This window comes from Pristis pectinata, chromosome 8, assembly GCF_009764475.1.
Source record: "Pristis pectinata isolate sPriPec2 chromosome 8, sPriPec2.1.pri, whole genome shotgun sequence".
Lineage (NCBI taxonomy): Eukaryota > Metazoa > Chordata > Chondrichthyes > Rhinopristiformes > Pristidae > Pristis > Pristis pectinata.
Genome location: NC_067412.1, coordinates 44,548,884 through 44,571,116, shown reverse-complemented (window position 1 = coordinate 44,571,116; position 22,233 = coordinate 44,548,884). Strand labels below are relative to the sequence as shown.

Here is a 22,233-nt window from a genome sequence, read left to right as displayed (position 1 = left end):
AGGCAACGAATGCCACAGATTCACCACCCTCTGGCTGAAGAAATTCCTCCTCATCTCAGTTTTGAAGGGATGTCCCTTGATTCTGAGGCTGTGCCCTCAGATCCTAGACTCTCCCACAACAGGAAACATCCTATCCACATCCACTCTTTCCAGGCCTTTCAGTATCCACAGGTTTCAATGAGATCGCCCCCTAAGGCCCATAGCACGCTCCTCATACGTTAAGCTTTTCATTCCCAGGATCATTCTTGTGAACCTCCTCTGGACCCTCTCCAGGGTCAGTACATTTTTCCTTTGATATGGGACCCAAAATTGCTCACAATATTCCAAATGCAGTCTGACCAATGCCTTATAAAGCCTCAGCATTACATACTTGCTTTTATATTCTAGTCCTCGTGCAATGCATGCTAACATTGCATTTGTCTTCTTTACTACAGAGGCAACCTGCAAGTTAACCTTAAGGGAATCCTGAACTATGACACAGAAGTCCCTTTGCACCTCTGATTTCTGTATTTTCTCTCCATTTAGAAATAATTTACACCTTTATTCTTCCTACTGCAGTGCACAACAACACACCTCCCTATGCTGTATTCCATCTGCCACTTCTTTGCTTATTACCCTAACCTGTCCAAGTCCTTCTGCAGTCTCCCTGCCTCCATGACACTACCAGTCCTTCCACCTATCTTGGTATCATTTGCAAACTTGGCCACAAGGCCATCACTTCCTTCATCCATATTGTTAATGTATAAAGTGAAAAGTAGTGGTCCTAACACTGACCCCTGTGGAACTCCACTAGTCACCAGCAGCCATCCTGGAAAGGACCCCTTCATCCCCGCTCTCCGACCTGCCTGTCAGCCAATCTTCTATCCATGCTAGTACCCAGCCTCTAACACCATGGGCTCTTATCTTGTTTAGCAGCCTTGTGTGTGGCAGCTTGTCAAAGTCGCTGTAGAACAGCATGCAATATTCCAGGTGCAGTCTCACCATTGTCTTGTATAGTGGTAATATGACATCCCAACTCTTGTACTCAATGACCATCCAATGAAGGCATTTTATGGGCATTTGGAGAAGCATGTGTGCTTAGGGACAGTCAGCATGGCTCTGTGAGAGGCAGGTCGTGCCTCACGAGCCTGATTGAATTCTTTGAGGATGTGATAAAGCATATTGATGAAGGTAGAACAGTGGATGTGGTGTACGTGGATTTTAGTAAGGTGTTTTATAAGGTTCCTCATGGAAGGTTCATTCAGAAAGTCAGGAGGCATGGGATCCAGGGAAACTTGGCTGTGTGGATTTAGAATTGGCTTGCTCATAGAAGACAAAGGGTGGTGGTAGATGTAGCGTATTCTGCCTGGAGATCGGTGACCTGTGGCGTTCCACAAGGATCTGTTCTGGGACCCCTGCTCTTTGTGATTTTTATAAATGACTTGGATGAGGATGTGGAAGGGTGGGTTAGTAAGTTTGCTGATGATACAAAAGTTGGTGTTGTGGATAGTGCAGAAGGTTGCTGTAGATTACAACTGGATATTGATAGGATGCAGAACTGGGCTGAGAAGTGGCAGATTGGAGTTCAACCTGGATAAATGTGAAGTGATACACTTCAGGAGATCGAATTTGAAGGCAGAATACAAGGATAATGGCAAGACTCTTAGCAGTGTGGAGGAACAGTGGGATCTTGGGGTCCACGTCCATAGATCCCTCAAGGTTGCCATGCAGGTCGATAGGGTTGTTAAGAAGATGTATGGTGTGTTGATCTTCATTAGTCGGGGTATTGAGTTCAAGAGCCACGAGGTGATATTGCAGCTCTATAGAACTCTGGCTAGACCACACTTGGAGTATTGTGTTCAATTCTGGTCACTTCCTTATAGGATGTGGAAGCTTCAGAGAGGGTGCAAAAGAGATTTACCAGGATGTTGCCTGGATTGGAGAGCATGTCTTATGAGGATAGGTTGAGTGAGCTAGGGCTTTTCTCTTTGGAGAGGAGGATGATGAGAGGCAACTTGATAGAGGTGTACAAGATGATAAGAGGCATAGACTGAGTGGACAGTCAGAGACTTTTTCCCAGGGCGACAATGGCTAGCACGAGGGGACATAATTTTAAGGTGATTAGAGGAAGATATAAGGGGGATGTCAAGGGTAAGTTTTTTACACAGTGAATGGTGGGTGCGTGGAACACACTGCCAGCAGGGGTTGTGGGGGCAGATACATTAGGGACATTTAAGAGACTCTTAGATAGACATATGAATGATAGAGAAATGGGAGGGCTCTGTGGGAGGGAAGGGTTAGATAGACCTTAGAGCAGGATAAAATGTCAGCACAACATTGTGGGCCGAAGGGCCTGTACTGTGCTGTAATGTTCCATGTTCTATGTTCTAAGAACCATAGAACCATAGAACAATACAGCACAATACAGGCCCTTCGGCCCACCATGTTGTGCCCACCTTCAAACCACTCAAGACTATCTAACCCCTTCCTCCCACATATCCCTCTATCTTAAATTCCTCCATATGCTTATCTAACAATCTCTAACAATTCTATGTTCCATGTAAGGCAAACGTGCCATATGCCTTCTTCACCATCTTGTCTACTTGTGTCACCACTTTCAGGGAAATATGTACATGTACCCCTAGGTCTCTCTACAATACTCCCCAGGACCATGTTATTCACTGTGTTTGTCCTGCCTGGGCTTAACTTTGCAAAATGCATCATTTTGCACTTGTCTAAATTCCATCGGCCATTCCTTTGCCAATTTTCCCCGTTGAACTAGATCCTATTATAACCTTAGATGACCTTCTTCACTGTCCACCATGCCACCAATGTTGGTGTCATCTAGGAAATTATTAATCATACCAAATCATTCATATACAGATAAATCCTATCTCTCAGAATCCTTCCAGTAACTTTCCCACCACTGAAGTTAGGCTCACCAGCTTTTATCACTGGCTTTTATTTGCAGCCCATTTTAAATAAAGGCACATTAGCCACCCTGCAGTTTTCCGGTACCTCCCCTGTGGCTAACAAATATACAAAGATCTCTGCTTATGCCCTAGCAATTTCTTCCCTTGCTTCCCATGGGACATAATGGAAGGCTCATCCACTGAGTCTATATGGGTAGAACTCAAAAATAAGGAAGGTGAAATAATTCTCATGGGATTATATTACAGACCTCACACTCCCCCCCCCCCCCACCCTAATAGCCACCAGGACATTTGAGGAACAGATATGCAGGCAGATTTGGAAAAGGTGTAAAAACAACAAGGTTGTTGCCATGGGTGACTTCAACTTCCCTAACATAGACTGGGATCTCCTTGCGGAATCAAGAACCAGAAGGCATAGGTTTAAGGTGAGAGGGGCAAGATTTAATAGGAACTTGAAAGGCAACTTTTTTACACAAAGGGTGGTATGTATGTGGAATGAGCTATTGGAGGAAGTGGTTGAGGCAGGTACAATAACAACTATTAAAAGACGGTTGGACAGACACATAGATTGGAAAGGTTTAGAAGGTAATGGGCCAAATGCTGGCAAATGGGACTAGCTTGTATGGTGCACCTTGGTTGGCATGGACTAGTTGGGCCGAAGGGTCTGTTTTTGTGCCCTATAAAGCTATGACTCTATGCTAATCTCAAGACATGCTACACATGTATCAAGAGCAAGAGGATAACTAGTGAGGGGGTAGGACCATTCATGGATAAAGGAAGTGAACATGTGCTTGGAGGTGAAAGTTGTGGGTGAGGTCCTAAAAGAATACTTTGGGTCAGTACTTTGAGATCAGTTTGGACTGTGTTAATATGCCAGGGCATTTTGAGAAAAAGAAAGAGGTAGTGTTGGGTCTCTTGAAGAATGTTAAGGGGATGGGGATGATGGGATATACCCCAGGTTATTGAGAGGGACGAGATGAGATTTCTGGGACCTTGACCAAGATCTTGTGTCCTCTCTAGCCAAAGGCAAGGTCCCTGAGGTCTGGCGAGTAGCTAGTGTTGATCTATTGTTCAAAAGGGTAAAAAGGGATAACCCTGGAAACTATGGATCACTGAGTTTCACATCAGTGGAGGAGAAGCTATTGGAGAGGATTCTACGAGATAGGATTTATGAGCATCTGAAAAAGCATGGCCTAATTCGGGACAGTCAGCATGGCTTTGTGCAGGGCATTCATGTCTTACTAACTTGATTGAGTTTTTTGAGGAGGTGACAAAGGTGACTGATGAAGGTAGAACTGTGAATGTTGTCCAAATGGATTTTAGCAAAAGTGCTTGACAAGGTCCCTCGTGGTAGGCTCATCCAGAAAATTAAGATCCATGGGATCCACAGTGACTTGGCTATTTGGATTCAGGTTTGGTTTGCCCATAGAACACAGAGGGTAGTGGTCGATAGGGCATATTCTAGCTGGAGGTCCGAGACAAGTGGTGTTCCACAGGGATCCATACTGGGACCTCTGCTGTTTGTAATATATATAAATTACTTGGATGAAAACGTAGATGGGTGGTTTAGTAAGTTTGGAGATGATGCAAAGATTGGTGGCGTTGTGGATAGTGTAGAAGATTGCCAAAGAATACAGCAGGATAAGGGCAAAGGAATGGCAAATGGAGTTTAATACAGCCAAGTGTGAGATGTTTCACTTTGGGAGATGAAATATAGAGGGAAAGTGGCTACACAAGTTGATAGGGTGGTAAAGAAGATGTATGGCATGCTTGCCTTTATCAGTCGAGGCACTGAGTTCAAGACTTAGAAATTTATGTTGCAGCTTTATGAAACTCTGGTTAGACTGCATCTGGAGTATTGCATGCAATTCTGGTCATCCCATTATGGGAAGGATTTTGAGGCTTTGGAGAGGGTGCAGAAGAGATTTACTGGGAAGTTGCCTCAATTAGAGCACATGTGCTATAAGGAAAGGTTGGACAAACTTGGGTTGATTTTTCTGGAGCAGCGAAGGCTGAGAGGAGACCTGATAGAAATTTATAAGATTATAAGAAGCATTGATTGACAGCCCACGGTCAAAAAGTCTAATATCAGAGGGCATGCATTTAAGGTGAGTGGGGGTAAATTCAATGGAGATGTGCAGGCAAATCTCTTACACAGAGTGGTGGGTGCCTGGATTGCGCTGCCAGCGGTGGTAGTGGAGGCAAATACGGTAGAGGTATTTTAGATATTCATATGAATATGCAAAGAATGGAATGATATGGACATTGTGTAGGCTCAAGGGATTAGTTTAGTTACTTAGTTTAATTACTAAGTGTTTAATTACAAATTTAATTAGTTCAGTACAACATTGTGGCCTAAAGGGCCTGTTCCTCTGCTGCACTGTTCAATGTTCTATGTTTGTTCCCACAACATCCTAGGATATGTCTGGTCAGGCCCCCAGGGATTTAGCCACCTTTATGTGCCTCAAGACCACCCACACCACTTCTTTCGTTACATTGATATGTTTCAGGACTTCACTGTTATCCCTGAATTCTCTAGCTTCCATGACCCTCTCCACAGTAAATACAGATGAGAAGTATTCATTTAAGACTTCGTCCATCTCCCCTGGTTTCACACATAGACAATCACACTGATCCTTAAGGGGATACATTCTCTCCTTCGTTAACCTTTTGTCCCTTAATAATAATAGGATTCTCCTTTACCTTATCTGCCAGGGATACCTCATGTTCCCTTTTTGCCCTCCTGATTACCTTCTTAAGTGTATTCCTACACCCCTTATACACCTCAGAGACATATGCCTCCTTTTTCTTGACCAGAGCCTCAATATCCCTCATCAACCAGGGTTCCCTAATCCTGCCAGCCTTGCTCTTCACTCTAACAGGAATATGTTGGCCTTGAGCTCTCCTAGCTCATTTTTAAAAGCCCTCCATTTACCAGACATCCCTTTACCTGCAAACATCCTCTCCCAATCAACCTTAGCAAGTCCCTGTCTAATGCCATCAAAATTAGCCTTGCCTCAATTTAGGACTTTAACTTATAGACCAGTCCTCTCTTTGTCCACAACTTTTTTAAAACTAATAGAATTATGGTCACTGGTCCCTAAGTGCTGCCTCACTGACACTTCAGCCAGTTGCCTGGCCTCATTTCCCAAGAGGAGGTGGAGTGTTGCCCCTTCTGCCATAGGGTCATCTACATATTGATTGAGAAGCCTTTCCTAGTCACACTTAACAAATTCTGCCCCATCTAATCCCTCAGCGCTATGGCAGCCCCAGTCAATGTAAAATCACCAACTATTACGACCCTATTATTCCTACAGCTGTCTGTGATCTCCCTACATGTTTGCTCATCTAATTCCCACTGAATATTGGGGGGCCTATAGTACAATCTCATCAAAGTTCTACATATATAGCCTCACTAGACAATCCCTCTGGAATATCCTAAGTACTGCTGTGATGTTCTCACTAATCCAAAACAGACTCCTCCACTCCCCCATCCTTGTCTCCCTCCCTCTCCCTCCTCCTCCTCCTCTACTCCCCCTCCTCTCCTACCTCCACCTCTGTCACAACTGTAGCATCTGTACCCTGGAACATTGAGCTACTAGTCCTGCCCCTCCCTGTAATGTTTCTGTAATACCTATAATATCCCAGTCCCATGTACCTGTCCATGCTCTGAGTTCATCTACTTTACCTGTCAGGCTTCATGCATTAAAATAAATGCAGTTTGGTTTATCAGACCATTCTCACTCCCTGTCCTGCTCCTGTCCACTGAACTTACTCACTTTAACCTGTATGTATTTGCCTCAATATTTTCATCTGTTTTAGGTCCCACCTCCCCCCGCCCCCCCCCCCCCCCCCCCCCCCCCCCCCCGCCAGACTAGCTTAAATGCCTGAGGAGCATTGGTTTTGCTTCCCTGAAGGATATTCAGTACCTCGGATGCATTTTATGAAGAGCTGGTAGTTTCATTGCTCTTATTCTAGGCTGTAATTCCAGATCGTCCTGCAGTTAAGTTCCCAGGTGCCACACAGCGATGTGAACTCATGGCCTGGAGCAGTGGTCCAGACCTCTGGCTCGGCAGGAGTGGAGGCAAATTCTGTTTTGAGTTAAGGGAAGTCTCTGAAAGGAGAGAATATCCTGGGATATGAGGAGTGTGTAGGGGAGTGGGACCCACTCAGTTGCTCTGGTACAGAGTCATTAGGGACTCAGTCAGCCATGGCTGTGTGACTGACAAAGTCTGTATTTGGTCAATTCTCCAGCTATTACGTCCCTGTGTGTGAAGCCTGACTGAAGATCCAGAGCAGAGACCTTCTCCTCTACCCCTCCTCCTCCCCCTCCCTCTCCCTCTCCCCCCTCATTTCCCTTCCTCTCCCTCCTCTGTTACCTCACCCCCTCCATGTCTCCCTCTCTTTCCCTCCTCCTTCTCTACTCCCCCATTCTTGACTCCATCCCTCTCCATCCTCCTCCACTCCCCCTTCCTCATATCACTCCCCCTCCTCCTCCTCTCCCTTCTCTCCCACCTCTCCCCTCTCCCACCTCCTCCCCTCACATTTTCCACATTATATTCCACCTGTCGCTAAGCTTCAACGCACACACCCAACAATGGTCTACAAGGAGTGGAGTTTGAACTGTGATGGACAACAGGGACTCTCCAGGAAGGAAGAAGTCACCAACTCTTTGGATTCACCTGAGGGCCATGATCTTTCCTCACTGCTGCACATTTCGGGAGTTCCCGTGTGCTCTGGCTTCTCAAGAGCAAGAACACCACAGAGTGTAGTCACCACTCCCTGAACTCGGGAAGCATGCATCATCTACAGTCACTCAGCCCAGTGGAGCCTCCCAGGAGAAGATTGCTGAGTGGAGAGATTAGTGCTCCTGCAATCCTGAACAAACACAAGGCTGGATCTTCAGTGGCCCCGAATTCCATGGGCAGAGGGGACCAGGCTGGAGCCTTCCTGCAGAAGGTCACATTCATGGTCACTGCTGATAGAAAAATTAAACCTCTTGAAGTAATGGTTCTGAGAGAGCAGGAAATAGGAGGATGCAGACCTCAGCCATCCTTCCCCTCCTCCTGGGGATCTGGCCATGTCAACTCTCTCCGACACCAATCCTGTAACTCCAGTTGTGGACACATTGAATCACAGACTGGTTATAACACAGGAGGCCAGTCAGCCGATTGTGTCCCTGTTGGCCCTCTGCCACAGTCACTCTCTAGTTTCATCCACCAGCACTGTTGAAGTCAGACCAGCATTTAATACAGGTACAGCATGACTTTCCTGCTTTTATACTCTGATCAGTACAGAGAGTAAGGAGGAACAGAGGGATTGGAATGCACACTCTCTCAGTAAGTAAAGTTCTTAAGATGACATTGGGATATATACAATTCAAGAACAAAGGTCACATTGGGACTGTATAAAACACCTGTGCAACCACAGCTGAAGCAGTGTGGAGTCCTGGTACCACGCTGCAGGAAGGATGTGACACCACTCAGGAGGGTGGGGAGGAATGTATCAGGTGCAACCAGAGCTGGACAGTAATTGCTCAAAATAAACAGTTGTGACAATAGGGACACAAGAGACTTGCAGGTACTGGGATCTGGAACAACAAACAAGATGGTGGAGGAACGCAGCAGGTCAAGCAACGTCTGTGGGGGGGGGGGGGGTGGGCAGGAATTATCAATGTTTCGGGTCGAAACCCTGTATCAGGATACCGGAAACTATGACAAGTTGTGAGTGGCCTATTGGGTTTAACAAAGAGCTTTATTCAGTCAAGGGATGTGGACTTCAGAATTATTGCACACCTGGTCTATTCCTCAATACTCCTCAGGTCCAACTATCATGGTATATTTGCTACCTTTAAGAGATGCCCAAAATGCATCACATCATGGTTATCAGCATAAATTCCATTTGCTATAGCTGATCAATGTATTCTACAGCCTCAGACCACCCGTCTCAGAATCAACAACACCAATTTTTGTGCCCTCTGCAAACTTATGATCCTACCTACTATGTTCCCATTTAAATATTAATGTATGCAATAAACGGTGAGGGTCCCAGCACTGATCTCTGTGGTAAACCACTAGTCACAGGCTTCCAATTACAAAGGCAAACTTCCACCATCACCCTCTGCTTCCTGTAGCCAAGCCAATTTTGCATCCACTTTGTCAACTTGCCCTGGATCCCATGGGCTGTAACCTTTTGGGCTAATCTCACATGTGGGACCTTGCCAAAGGTCTTATTGGTCCATGTAGACTACATCAACTATCCTGCCCTCATCAACACATTGTATTACCTCTCCTAAAAAAGTCAATCCAATCAGCCAGACAGGATCTCTCCCACCAACAAATCTGTGCTATTGCTGATCAATTCCTGCCTTTCTAAGTGTAGATTAACCCTGTCCCTCAGAATTATTTCCAATAACTTTCCTGCCACTGACATTAGACTCACTGGCCTGTAACTAATAGGTTTATCCCTACTGCCCTTCTTGAATAAAATTTCCTTCAGTCATCTAAAACCTCACCTGTGGCCATCAAAGAGTTAAACATCTCTTTCAGACCCCCAGCAATCTTCTCTCTTGCTGGTTGGGATACATCTCATGAGGCCCCTGGGAGCTGCTTGACTTTATGAACATCAAGACATCTAATACCTCCTCCTTTTTAATCTTAATATGTTCCAGAATTTCATCATCACAAATGTAATCTCCAGCTACAATGTCTTCTTTCCTTAGTGAGCATAGATGAAGATTATTCATTAAAGACCTCAACCATGCCATCTGACTCAGATGGCCCCTTTGGTCCCATATGGACTCTACTCCTTCCCCTGGCTACAGTCCTGTTCTCAATCTACTCTCTTTGGTTTCCCCTCTTTTATTTCTAAGCTCCATCCATATGGCCTTGGACATCCCCCTCAGCACTGCGGTGATGGTCTCCTTGATCAATAATGCAATGGCCCCTCTTCTTTTACAAGCCCCCACATCACACTTGGAACTTCTGCACCCTGAAACATTGAGTTGCCAGTCCTGCACTTCTTTCAACCATGTCTCTATAATTGCAACATCCCCACGTGCTGATCAACACTCCCAGTTTATCTGCCTTCCAGTCAGGCCCCTTGCACTTAAATAGATGCAATATAGCCTTGCAATCCTCCCACATGTTTTACCATTCCCATGGCTGCTCTGCCAACTGGACTGACTTAGCTTTTCTTCTATATTAGACTGAACCTTGGGTTCAAGTCCATAGCTCCCTTAAAGTGGCAACACTAGTAGATAGGCTGGTAAATAAATCATTCGGCATACTTGTCTTCATTGGTTGAGGTGCTGAGCTTATGAGAGTGAAGAAACCATGTTGCAGCTGCATGAAACTTTGGTTAGGGCAAATCTGGAGTATTGTGTGCAGTTCTGGGTAGGGAAGGATGTGGAGGCTTTGAAGAGGGTGCAGAAGAGTTTTACCAGGATGCTGCCTGGATTAGAGCACATGTGCTATAAGGAGAGGTTGGACAAACTTGGGTTGTTTTCTCTGGAGCATTGGTGACTGAGGGGTGTCCTGATAGAAGTTTATAAAATAATGAGGGCTATAGATAGGGTAGACGGTCTTTATCCAGGGGTGGAAATGTCAAATACCAGAGGGCATAGCTTTAAGGTGAGAAGGGGAAAGTTTAAAGGAGATTTACCTGTAAAGTTTTTTATACAGAGAGTGGTAGGTGCCTGGAATGAACTGCCAGGGAAAGTGATGGAAGCAGATATGATGGCAATGTTTGAAAGCAATTTAGACAGACACATGAACAGGCAAGAAATGGAGAAATATAGACAGTGTACAGGCAGGTGTGCAGTTTACATTGGTATCATGGTTGGCACAGACATTGTGGGCTGAAGACCCTGTTCCTGTGATATACTGTTCCACGTTCAATGAATCTTGCTCTGTATCCCAGTGTGTGAAATGATAGAATCTGACCCAGTGCCCCAGAGTCCAACCCACTGACCCAGTGTGCAAAAGAACAGATTCTGTTCCAGAGTCCCAGAGTCCATCCCAGTGCCCCAGAGTCCGTGTGAAGGGATACAGTACTGGAATTAAGGGAAGGATCCATTGAACAGTCCCACAGTGCCAATTTACTGCTTCCATCCCCTGTCCCTGAGCTGCGTGTGACCCACTGTACAATGCAGCCCTAGTTTACACATCTGGTGACTGCTATTTGCTCAGCAGGAACAATGGAATCAATATTGTACTGATGACCAGTTGGAGGCTACAAAAATCACTTCAGTAAATCATCTCAATTATAAAGTGACAAACCTGCAGCAACGAAAAAAATCCCAGAGCTGAGGACAATGTTATGTCTGCTTTTGTAGAATTCACCGGCTGCTATGCAGACCCCTCCCAGGAACAGTAATCCCACACTGAGTATTGGGAACAGGCTGGAAGCTCGAACGATTCCTGCAGAGAGAATAAGGAGTCACTGTGAGTCTGTGGGCAGCACAGAACTCTTCACATTCACAAGGTAATGTCTGTCACACACTCAAAGTGTTGGGAGTGGACACACTTCCCTCCGGTTACTGCGTGTGTGATTAGATGTGGTGGCCAAGGGTAACACAGGTGCATTGGTTTACTGAGTAACATCTAACGTGATCACCCTGGCAGAATAAAGTTGAGAAAACAGGCTGTGGAAAGAAAGGGGAATGTATGGAGATAGTTTTGCCTTCTAATTGGGTGATTTCAGTCAATTCAATTCGGAATTTGTTAAATGTGTCCAGGAGGGATTCCTAACGCAGTATGTTGACAGGCCGACTACAGGGAATGCCATGTTAGATCTAGTTTTAGGAAATGAACCTGGACAGGTGAAGGATCTATTGGTGGGTGAGCATTTGGGGGACAGTAACCTTTAAAATTGTCATGGACAGGGACAGGTGCAGAGAGGACAAGAGGTTTTTCAATTGGGGAAGGGCGAACTATGAGGCTATAAGGAGAGAACTTGGGAGTGTAAATTGGGATGTCCTTTTTGAAGGAAAATGTACCATGGAGATGTGGTCGATGTTCAGGGATCTTATGCAGGATGTTAGGGATAAATATGTCCCGGTGAGGCAGAGAAGGAATGGCAGGGTGAAGGAACCGTGGGTGACAAGAGAGGTGGAACGACTTGTTAGGGAGAAGAAGGTAGCATACGTGAGGTATAAGCAGCAAGGTTCAGACAGGGCCCGTGAGGAATATAGGGTAGCGAGGAAGGAACTTAAGAAAGGGATGAGGAGAGCTAGAAGGGGACATGAAAAGGCTTTGGCTAGTAGGGTTAAGGAAAATCCCAAGGCCTTTTTCAAGTACGTGAAGGGTAGGAGGATAGCTAGGGTAAAGGTAGGTCCGATTAAGGACAAAGGTGGGAGAATTTGCCTGAAGGCGGCGGAAGTGGGAGAAGTTCTCAATGAGTACTTCTCTTCGGTATTCACCAGGGAGAGGGGTCTTGATGATGTGGAAGGGAGTGCTGGTAGGGGTAATATTCTCGAGGTTGTAGATATCAAGAGAGAGGATGTGTTGAAGTTGTTAAATAATATTAAGACAGATAAATCTCCGGGGCCTGATGGGATTTTCCCCAGGCTGCTTGGAGAGGCTAGGGAGGAGATTGTTGAACCGCTGGTAAGGATCTTTTGAGTCCTCGTTGTCCACGGGGATGGTGCTAGAGGATTGGAGGGTTGCGAATGTTGTCCCCTTGTTCAAAAAAGGTAATAGGGATAGGCCAGGGAATTATAGACCGGTGAGTCTCACGTCTGTGGTGGGTAAGCTGTTAGAAAGGATTCTGAGGGATAGGATTCATGAACACCTAGAGAATCATGGACTGATTAGGGACAACCAGCATGGCTTTGTGAAGGGAAGATCTTCCCTCACAAGCCTGATAGAGTTCTTTGAGGAGGTGACCAGGAAGATTGATGAGGGCAGTGCGGTGGATGTGGTTTACATGGATTTTAGTAAGGCATTTGATAAGGTTCCTCATGGTAGGCTTCTTCAGAAGGTCAGAGGCCAAGGGATCCAAGGAAGCTTGGCTGTATGGATTAGGAATTGGCTTGCATGTAGAAAGCAGAGGGTTGTGGTGGAAGGAGTGCCCTCGGATTGGAAGGCAGTGACTAGTGGTGTCCCGCAGGGATCGGTTCTGGGACCTCTACTTTTTGTGATATTTATAGATGACTTAGATGAGGGGGTGGAGGGCTGGGTTGGTAAGTTTGTGGACGACACTAAGATAGGCGGTGTTGTGGATAGTGTGGAGGGCTGTCGGAGCTTATTGATATTGATAGGATGCAGAGCTGGGCTGACAAGTGGCAGATACAGAGGGATATTGATAGGATGCAGAGCTGGGCTGACAAGTGGCAGATGGAGTTCAATCCGGAGAAGTGTGAGGTGGTACACTTTGGAAGGACAAACTCCAGGGCAGAGTACTGGGTGAATGGCAAGGTACTTGGCAGTGTGGAGGAGCAGAAGGATCTGGGGGTTCATATTCACAGTTCATTGAAAGTTGCCTCACAGGTGGAAAGAGCAGTTAAGAAGGCCAATGGGATGTTGGCTTTCATAAGTCGCGGGATTGAGTTTAAGAGCCGCGAGGTGATGATGCAGCTTTACAAAACTCTAGTTAGGCCACACTTAGAGTATTATGTTCAGTTCTGGTCGCCTCATTATAGGAAGGATGTGGAGGCATTGGAGAGGGTGCAGAGGAGATTTACCAGGATGCTGCCTGGATTAGAGAGTATTGAATATGAGGAGAGGCTTAAGGTGCTAGGGCTTTATTCACTGGAAAGGAGGAGGATGAGAGGAGACATGATAGAGGTATATAAAATACTGAGAGGAATAGATAGAGTAAACAGTCAGCGCCTCCTTGCCAGGGCACCAATGCTCAAGACGAGAGGGCATGGCTATAAGGTTATGGGTGGGAGGTTCAGGGGAGATGTCAGAGGGAGGTTTTTCACCCAGAGAGTGGTTGGTGCATGGAATGCACTGCCTGGGGTGGTGGTGGAGGCAAATACATTGAACAGGTTCAAGAGCTTGTTGGATAGGCATATGGAGGAGTGTGGGATGGGGGGATATGTGGGAGGAAGGGGTTAGGTAGTGTGAGGTTGGTTTGATGGACGGCACAACATGGTGGGCCGAAGGGCCTGTTTTATGCTGTATGGTTCTATGGTTCTATGGTTCCAATATTCCTTCCTACCTCCTTCCTTCCCCTCTCTGCCCATACCTTGTTCAATTTCTCCAAAAACCATCATTATCTTTGCTGCCTTCTTCTACACTTTCATACCTCTCAACTAGTTTCTTGACCTCTCTTCAACATGAACCACTGCTGGCTGGCCTGAGATACTTTGGCAGAGACGGCTGCAAATACAAAAAGAGTTTATGTATATTAAGAGGAAAAGAGTAACTGGCAAAAAAGGCATATAGCATGCTTGCCTTTATTAGTCGAGGAATTAAGAGTTGGGAAGTTATGTTGCAGCTTTATAAAACTCCATTTAGGCCATATCTGGAGTATTGCATTCAGTTTTGGTTGCCTCATTACAGGATGCAGTGTGCAGAAGAGGTTAGCAGGATGCTGCCTGGATAAGAAGGCATGTGCTATAAGGAGAGGTTGGACAAACTTGGGTTGTTTTCTCTGGAGCAGCGGAGGCTGAGGGGAGATCAGATAGAGGTTTATAAAATTATGAGAGGCAAAGATCGAGTAGGCAAAGGAGAGGTGCGGGGCAAGTTTTTTACACAGAGAATGGTGGGCACCTGGAATGTATTGCCAAGGGTGGTGGTGGAGGCAAATATGATAGAGGTGTTCAAGAGGTTCTTAGATAGGCACATGAATGGATATGGACATTGTGTAGGCAGAAGGGATTAGTTTAGTTGGGCATTTGATGACAAATTTAATTAGTTTGGCATAACATCATGGGCTGATGGGCCTTTTGCTGTAATGTACTGTTATGTGTTCTATGACTGGAGAGTGGCTAATGTTATACCTTTATTAAAGAAGGGGTGCAAAGAAAAACCTTGGAACTGTAGACCAGCAAGCCTAACATCTGTGGTAGGTAAATTACTGGAGGGGATTCTGAGGGATAACATTTATGTGCATTTGGAAAGATAGGGTTGATTAAGAATAGTCTGCATGGCTTTGTGCATGGGAGATAATGTCTTGTGAATTTGATTGAGTTTTTTGAAGAAATAACCAAGAAGGTCAATGAGGGCAGGGTGGTAGACATGGCCTATATGGACTTCAGTAAGGCCTTTGAAAAAATTCCGCATGGTAGGCTGCTATAGAAAGTTAGATCACATGGGATCCAGGGACAGGTAGCTAATAGGATATAGAAATAGCTTGATGGTAGGAAGCAGAGGGTGATGGTGGAAGGTTATTTCTTGGACTGGAGGCCCGTGACTAGTGGTGTGCCTTTGGTGTTGGTGTTAGGTCCATTGTTACTTGTCATCTTTATCAATGATTTGGATGAGAATGTACGAGGCATGGTTAATAAGTTTGCAGATGAAACTAAAAAAGGTGGCATTGTGAACAATGAAGAAGGTTATCAAAGATTACAGATGGATCTTGATCAGTTAAGTAAGTGGGCTGAGGAATGGCAAATGGAGTTTACAGTGAACCATGGACTTGTACTCCATGTACTCGTAACCCAGGTAGGACTTCCACAGTGAACAGCAGGTCCCTGGGGAGTGTTGCAGAACAGAGGGACCTAGGAGCACAAGTACATGGTTCCCTGAAAGTGGAGTCACAAGTAGACAGGTAGGAGAAGAAGGCTTTTGGCACACTGGCCTTCATCAGTCAGGGCACTGAGTATATAAGTTGTGAGGTCATGGTGCAGTTGTACAGGATGCTGGTGAGGCTGACAGTGAAGTCATTGACAGTGAAGATGGTTATTAAGAATTACAGTGAGATTTGGATCAGCTGGGTAAGTCCCAAGGAATAGCAAAGGGAGTTTAATTCAGATTTTGGGAAGACAAATGAGGGTAGGACTTTCACAGTGAATGGTAGGGCCCTGGGGAGTGCTGTAGAACAGAGGGACCTAGGAGTACAAGTGCATGGTTCCCTGAAAGTGGCCTCATGGGTGAAGAAGGCTTTTGGCACCCTGACTTTCATCAGTCAGGGCACTGAGTATAGAAGTTGGGATATTAGGTTGCAGTTGTACAGGATGTTGGTGAGGCTGTATTTGGATATTGTCTTCAGTGTTGGTCACCCTGATACAGGAGAGATGGCATTAAGATGGTAGGGGTGGAAGTTAGAAACAAGAAAGGAGCAGTTACTCTACTGGGAGTATTCTATAGGCCCCTCGGTAGCAGCAGGGAGCCTGAGGAGCAGATTGGGAGGCAGATTTTGGAAAGATGCAAAAATAACAGGGTTGTTATCATGGGAGATTTCAACTTCCCAAATATTGATTGTCACCTGCTTAGTACCAAAGGTTTAGACGGGGCAGAGTTTGTTAAGTGTGTCCAGGACAGAAATCCTGTCACAGTATGTTGACAGGCCGACTAGAGGGAATGCCATATTAGATCTAGTATTAGGTAATGAACCGGGTCAGGTGACAGATCTCTTGGTGGGTGAGTATTTGGGGGACAGTGACCACCACTCCCTAACCTTTAGCATTGTCATGGACAAGGATAGGAGCAAAGAGGACAGGAAGACGTTTAATTGGGGAAGGGTAAATTATGAGGCTATAAGGCTAGAACTTGCAAGTGTGAATTGGTTTGACATTTTTGAAGGGAAATGTACTATGGAAATATGGACATTGTTCAGGGATCTCTTGCAGGATGTTAGGGATAAATTTGTCCCGGTGAGGCAGAGAAAGAATGGCAGGGTGGTGGAACATCTAGTTAGGAGGAAGAAGGCAGCATACGTAAGGTTTAGGCAGCAAGGATCAGATAGGGCTCTTGAGGAATATAGGGTAGCAAGGAAGGAACTTAAGAAGGGGCTGAGGAGAGCAAGAAGGGGGCATGAAAAGGCCTTCACGAGTAGGGGTAAGGAAAATCCCAAGTCATTCTTCACTTATGTGAAGAGCAAAAGGATGACGGGAGTAAAGGTAGGACCGATTAGGGATAAAGGTGGGAAGATGTGCCTGGAAGCTGTGCAAGTGGGTGAGGTCCTCAGTGAATACTTCTCTTCAGTATTCACCAAGGAGAGGGGCTTTGATGACGCTGAGGACAGTGTTGGTAAGGGCATGTTGATATCAAGAGAAAGGATGTGTTGGAGCTGTTAGCAAATATTACACAGGTAAGTCCCCGCGACCTGAAGGAATATTCCCCAGGCTGCTCCGCGAGGCGAGGGAGGAGATTGCTGAGCCTTTGACTAGGATCTTTGAGTCCTCGTTGTCCATGGGAATGGTACTGGAGGATTGGAGGGTGGCAAATGTTGTCCCCTTATTCAAAAAAGGTCGTAGCGATAGTCCAGGGAATTATAGACCAGTGAGCCTTACATTTGTGGTGGGCAAGCTGTTGGAAAGGATTCTTAGAGATAGGATCTATGGGCATTTGGAGAATCATGGTCTGATCAGGGACAGCCAGCATGGCTTTGTGAAGGGCAGATCATGTCTCACAAGCCTGATAGTGTTCTTTGAGAAGGTGACCAGACAGATTGATGAGGGTAGTGCAGTAGATGTGGTCTACATGGATTTTAGTAAGGCATTTGACAAAGTTCCACATGGTAGGCTTCTTCAGAGGGTCAGAGTGCATAGGATCCAGGGAGGCTTGGCCATGTGGATTCAGAATTAGCTTGCCTGTAGAAAGCAGAGGGTTGTGGAAGAGGGAGTGCATTCAGATTGGAGGGCTGTGACTAGCGGTGTCCCACAAGGATCAGTTCAGGGACCTCTGCTTTTCGTGATTTTTATTAATGATTTCGATGAGGGGGTAGAAGCGTGGGTTGGCAAGTTTGCAGATGACACAAAGGTTGGTGGTGTTGTGGAAAGTTTAGAGGATTGTAAAAGATTGCAGAGGGACATTGATAGGATGCAGAGCTGGGCTGAGAAGTGGCAGATGGAGTTCAATCTGGAGAAGTGTGAGGTGGTACACTTTGGGAGGACAAACTTCAAGGCAGAGTACAAAGTTAATGGCAGGATTCTTGGTAGTGTAGAGGAGCAGAGGGATCTGGGGGTTCATATCCACAGATCACTGAAAGTCGCCTCACAGGTAGATAAGGTAGTTAAGAAAGCTTATGGGATGTTAGCTTTCATAAGCCGAGGGATGTAGTTCCACTGTATAAGAAAGGTGGGAGGCAGCATAAAGGAAATTACAGACCTATTAGTCTGACATCGGTGGTGGGTAAGTTATTGGAATCGATCGTCAAGGATGAGGTTATGGAATACCTGGAGATGCAAGGCAAGATAGGCTCAAGCCAGCATGGTTTTGTGAAGGGAAGATCCTGCCTGACCAACCTATTGGAGTTTTTTGAGGAAATCTCAGGTAGGGTGGATAAGGGAGAGGTTGTGGATGTTGTGTATTTAGACTTTCAAAAGGCCTTGGACAAGGTGCCGCACAAGAGGCTGGTTAATAAGATGAGAGCTCATGGAATTACAGGTAGGATATTGGAATGGGTGGAGCATTGGCTGGTAGGCAGAAGGCAAAGGGTGGGAAAAAAGGGATCCTGTTCTGGTTGGTTACCGGTTACTAGTGGTGTTCTGCAGGGGTCGGTGTTGGGGCCGCTTCTTTTTACTTTGTACATTAATGATTTGGATAATGGAATCAATGGTTTTGTGGCTAAGTTTGCAGATGACACCAAGATAGGTGGAGGAGTAGGGAGTATTGTAGGAGTAGGAAGTTGCAGAGAGACTTAGATAGTTTAGGAGAATGGGCAAAGAAATGCCAGATGAGATTCAATGTTGAGAAATGTGCCGTTGTACACTTTGGAAAAAGAAATAAACGGCAGATTGTTATCTAGATGGGGAGAAAATTCAAAGTACAGAAGTACAAAGGGACTTGGGGGTACTCGTGCAGGATACCCTAAAGGTTAACCACCTGGTCGGATCAGCAGTAAAGAAAGCAAATGCTATGTTAGTATTCATCTTGAGAGGTATAAAGTATAAAAGTAAGGAAGTGTTGATGAGGCTCTATGGGGCACTGGTGAGGCCTCATTTGGAGTACTGTGCGCAGTTTTGGGCCTCTTATCTTAGGAAGGATGTACTGATGTTGGAGAGGGTTCAGAAAAGATTTACGAGGATGATTCCTGGAATGAAAGGGCTTACTCATGATGAGCTTTTGTTGGCTCTTGGACTGTATTCACTGGAGTACAGAAGAATGAGAGGGGACCTCATAGAAACATTTAGAATATTGAAAGGACTGGACAGATTAGATGTGGTTAAGCTATTCCCCTTGGTGGGTGAGTCCAGGACTAGAGGGCACAATCTTAGAATTAGAGGGTACCGGTTTAAAACAGAAATGAGGAGAAATTTCTTTAGCCAGAAGGTAATGAAATTATGGAATCTTTTGCCACATACAGCTGTGGAGGCCCAATCATTGGGGGTGTTTAAGGAGGAGATTGATAGGTATCTAATTAGTCAATGTATCAAGGGATATGGGGATAAGGCCGGAAATTGGGGCTAGAGAGAAATAGTATTAGCTTAGCTCATGGAGCAGACTCGATGGGCCAAATGGCATACTTCTGCTCTTTTGTCTTGTGATCTTGTGATCTTAAGAGCCATGAGGTAATGATGCAGCTGTATAAAACTCTTGTTAGACCACACTTAGAGTACTGTGTCCAGTTCAGGTTGCCTCATTATAGGAAGGATGTGGAAGTGTTGGAAAGGGTGCAGAGGTAATTTACCAGGATGCTGCCTGGATTAGAGAATATGCATTATGAGGAAAGACTAAGGGAGCTGGGGCTTTACTCTTTGGAGAGAAGGAAGATGAGAGGAGACATGATAGAGGTGTACAAAATATTAAGAGGAATAGATAGAGTGGACAGCCAGCGCCTCTTCCCAGGGCACCAATGCTCAATACAAGAGGGCATGGCTTTAAAGTAATGGGTGGGAAGTTCAAGGGAGATATCAGAGGAAGGTTTTTTACCCAGAGAATGGTTGGTGCGTGGAATGCGCTGCCTGAGGCGGTGGTGGAGGCAGGTACATTGGTCAGATTCAAGAGATTACTAGATAAGCATATGGAGGAATTTAAAATAGAGGGATATGTGGGAGGAAGAGGTTAGATAGTCTTAGGCGAGGTTTAAAGGTTGGCACAACATGGTGGGCCGAAGGGCCTGTATTGTGCTGTACTGTTCTACATTCTATGTTCTAAGCTGGAAAGAGTGCAGAATACATTTAGAAGAATGTTGCCAGGACTCAAGGAACTGAGTTATGGAGAGAAGTTGAGCAGGCTAGGACTTTATTCATTGGAGCGTAGGAGAATGAGGCGTGATCTTCTAGCATTGTATAAAATCATGAAGGGCATAGATAGGGTGAATTCACACAGTCTTTTTCCCAGGGTTAGGGAATCAAGAATTCGAGGGAACAGATTTAAGGTGAGAGGGGAGAAATTTAATAGGAACCTAAGGGGCAACTTTTTCACCCAGAGGTTGGCCTGTATATGGAATGAGCTGCCAGAGGAAGTGGTTGAGGCAGGTACAATAACAGGAAAGGTTTAGAGGGATATGGGTTAAGCATGGACAAATGGGACTAGCGTAGATGGGAATCTTGGTCAGCATGGACCAGTTGGGCCAAAAGGCCTGTTTTTGTGCTGTTTGACTCTAAGATTCAAAAATAATGTACAGTAGTTTGCACAGAATAGGACATCTCATGACATGTTTTAGATGTATACCAAATTAACTGTGACACTAAGCTACCTGTGCAGATACCAGGGCAAATGATGGAAAGATTAGTCTAAGACTGGAAAGAGAGGAGAGGAGAGGAGAAAGCTCCAGAGAGATGGAGAAGAATTTGTGTGTGTAGCCAGGTTTGAGAAGGATGCTCCACAGTCCCTCTCAATGGGCAGAGCCAGTATACATAGAGACTGTGTATAATGCCTTTTGCTGATGCACAGTGAGGATCATGCCTACTGTATCACTGAATGGACAGAATCCACACTGTATCTCTGCACTCCTCTGGCGCGTACGATGTTGATAGTACAGCCACAGCATCCTCTTTGATCATGAGCTGAGAATCAAATGACATACCTAGTTCCCCATTTCTACCAACCTTCCCCATGGCCCACTCTCACACTTTCAGTCCTGTTAAAGCTGCCCCTGCTCTGGGGTCAGTCACAAACCATTTTCCTGGATGACAGCCACTCTACATTGACTTTAATTTAAACTAGTTTTTGGCATCAGGCTTCAAGGTAACCTCACCTCCAACCCCAGCCTTCCCTACCCTCTCTTTCCGTATACCACCATGTCCTTCAACCTCTCCTGGGCTCCAGACTATCAAAGACACTCTCTTTGTTCTCTCTGCTCCTCTTTCCTCTGCAACTTATCTCTAACTTTTCCTGGTTCTGATTAGAGACAGAAATGGGAACTTGCACAAGGATGCTGAGGATAGTACAAATATTCCAAAGATAACAGATAACAGTTGAGAGCTTGTTTCGCATGGAAATCTCGTGGATGAACTTGTAACAATTCTGATCACAAGGGACTGGGTACTGGAAACATTCATGGGATTAAAGGCAGACAAGTGGCCAGCACTGGATGGCCTGCACCCAAGGGTTTTAAAAGAAGTAGATGCAGAGATAGTGGATCATTGGTTGAAGTTTTTCCAAGATTTGATGAGTTCCAGCAGGGCACCAAGGACAAGAAACTTTTGGCTTGTTAGCTGAACTTCTGTTATTTGCAAGGTACTGGGGTCTATCATCAAAGAAGAAATAACTGGTCATTTAGAAGTCAAGATGATTTTATGAGAGGCAAATAATGTTTGACAAATTTGGTAAGAATTTCTAATGGATGTAACAAGCTGAGTAATCTGTACTTGTAGTGTATTTAGAATTCCAGATGGCAATTCACAATGTACTACATAAAAGGCTGGTGCACAAGATCTCATGATATAGGGGAGGTGTGTTAGAATGGATTGAAGACTGGTGATCACATTGAAGATGGTGGGAATAAATGGGTCTTTCTAAAGCTGGAGGGATGTAACCAGTGGTGTACCACAGGGATCAGTCCTTGGCCTCAATGACCTGGAGGAGGGGCAGAGGGTAAGGTGGCCAAGTTTGCCAATAGGTGGGACAGTAAGTTGCAATGAGAGTATTTGGATTTTGTAACAGAATTTAGAGAGATTGAGTGAGTTTAATGTGGGGAAGTGCAAGGGCATGCACCAGGAAGAAAAATCAAAAGGCAAATTATTATCTAAATGGAGCAAGACTGGAAATGAGAAAAGTTCAGAGGGATCTAGGTGTTTTAGTGCATGAATTACAAATAGACA

At 45.3% G+C, this 22,233-nt stretch overlaps 1 protein-coding gene across 1 annotated transcript in view; it reads right to left on the bottom strand.

Moving 5' to 3' along the window:
* The window catches only part of cacng3b (calcium channel, voltage-dependent, gamma subunit 3b), a 54,942-nt gene that overhangs the window by 5,511 nt on the left and 27,198 nt on the right, over positions 1 to 22,233 (bottom strand). Inside the window, exon 3 of the mRNA XM_052021742.1 lies at positions 11,192 to 11,332. Within this exon, the coding sequence (XP_051877702.1) occupies positions 11,192 to 11,332 (141 nt within the window). The remainder of the gene's footprint in view (positions 1 to 11,191; positions 11,333 to 22,233) is intronic.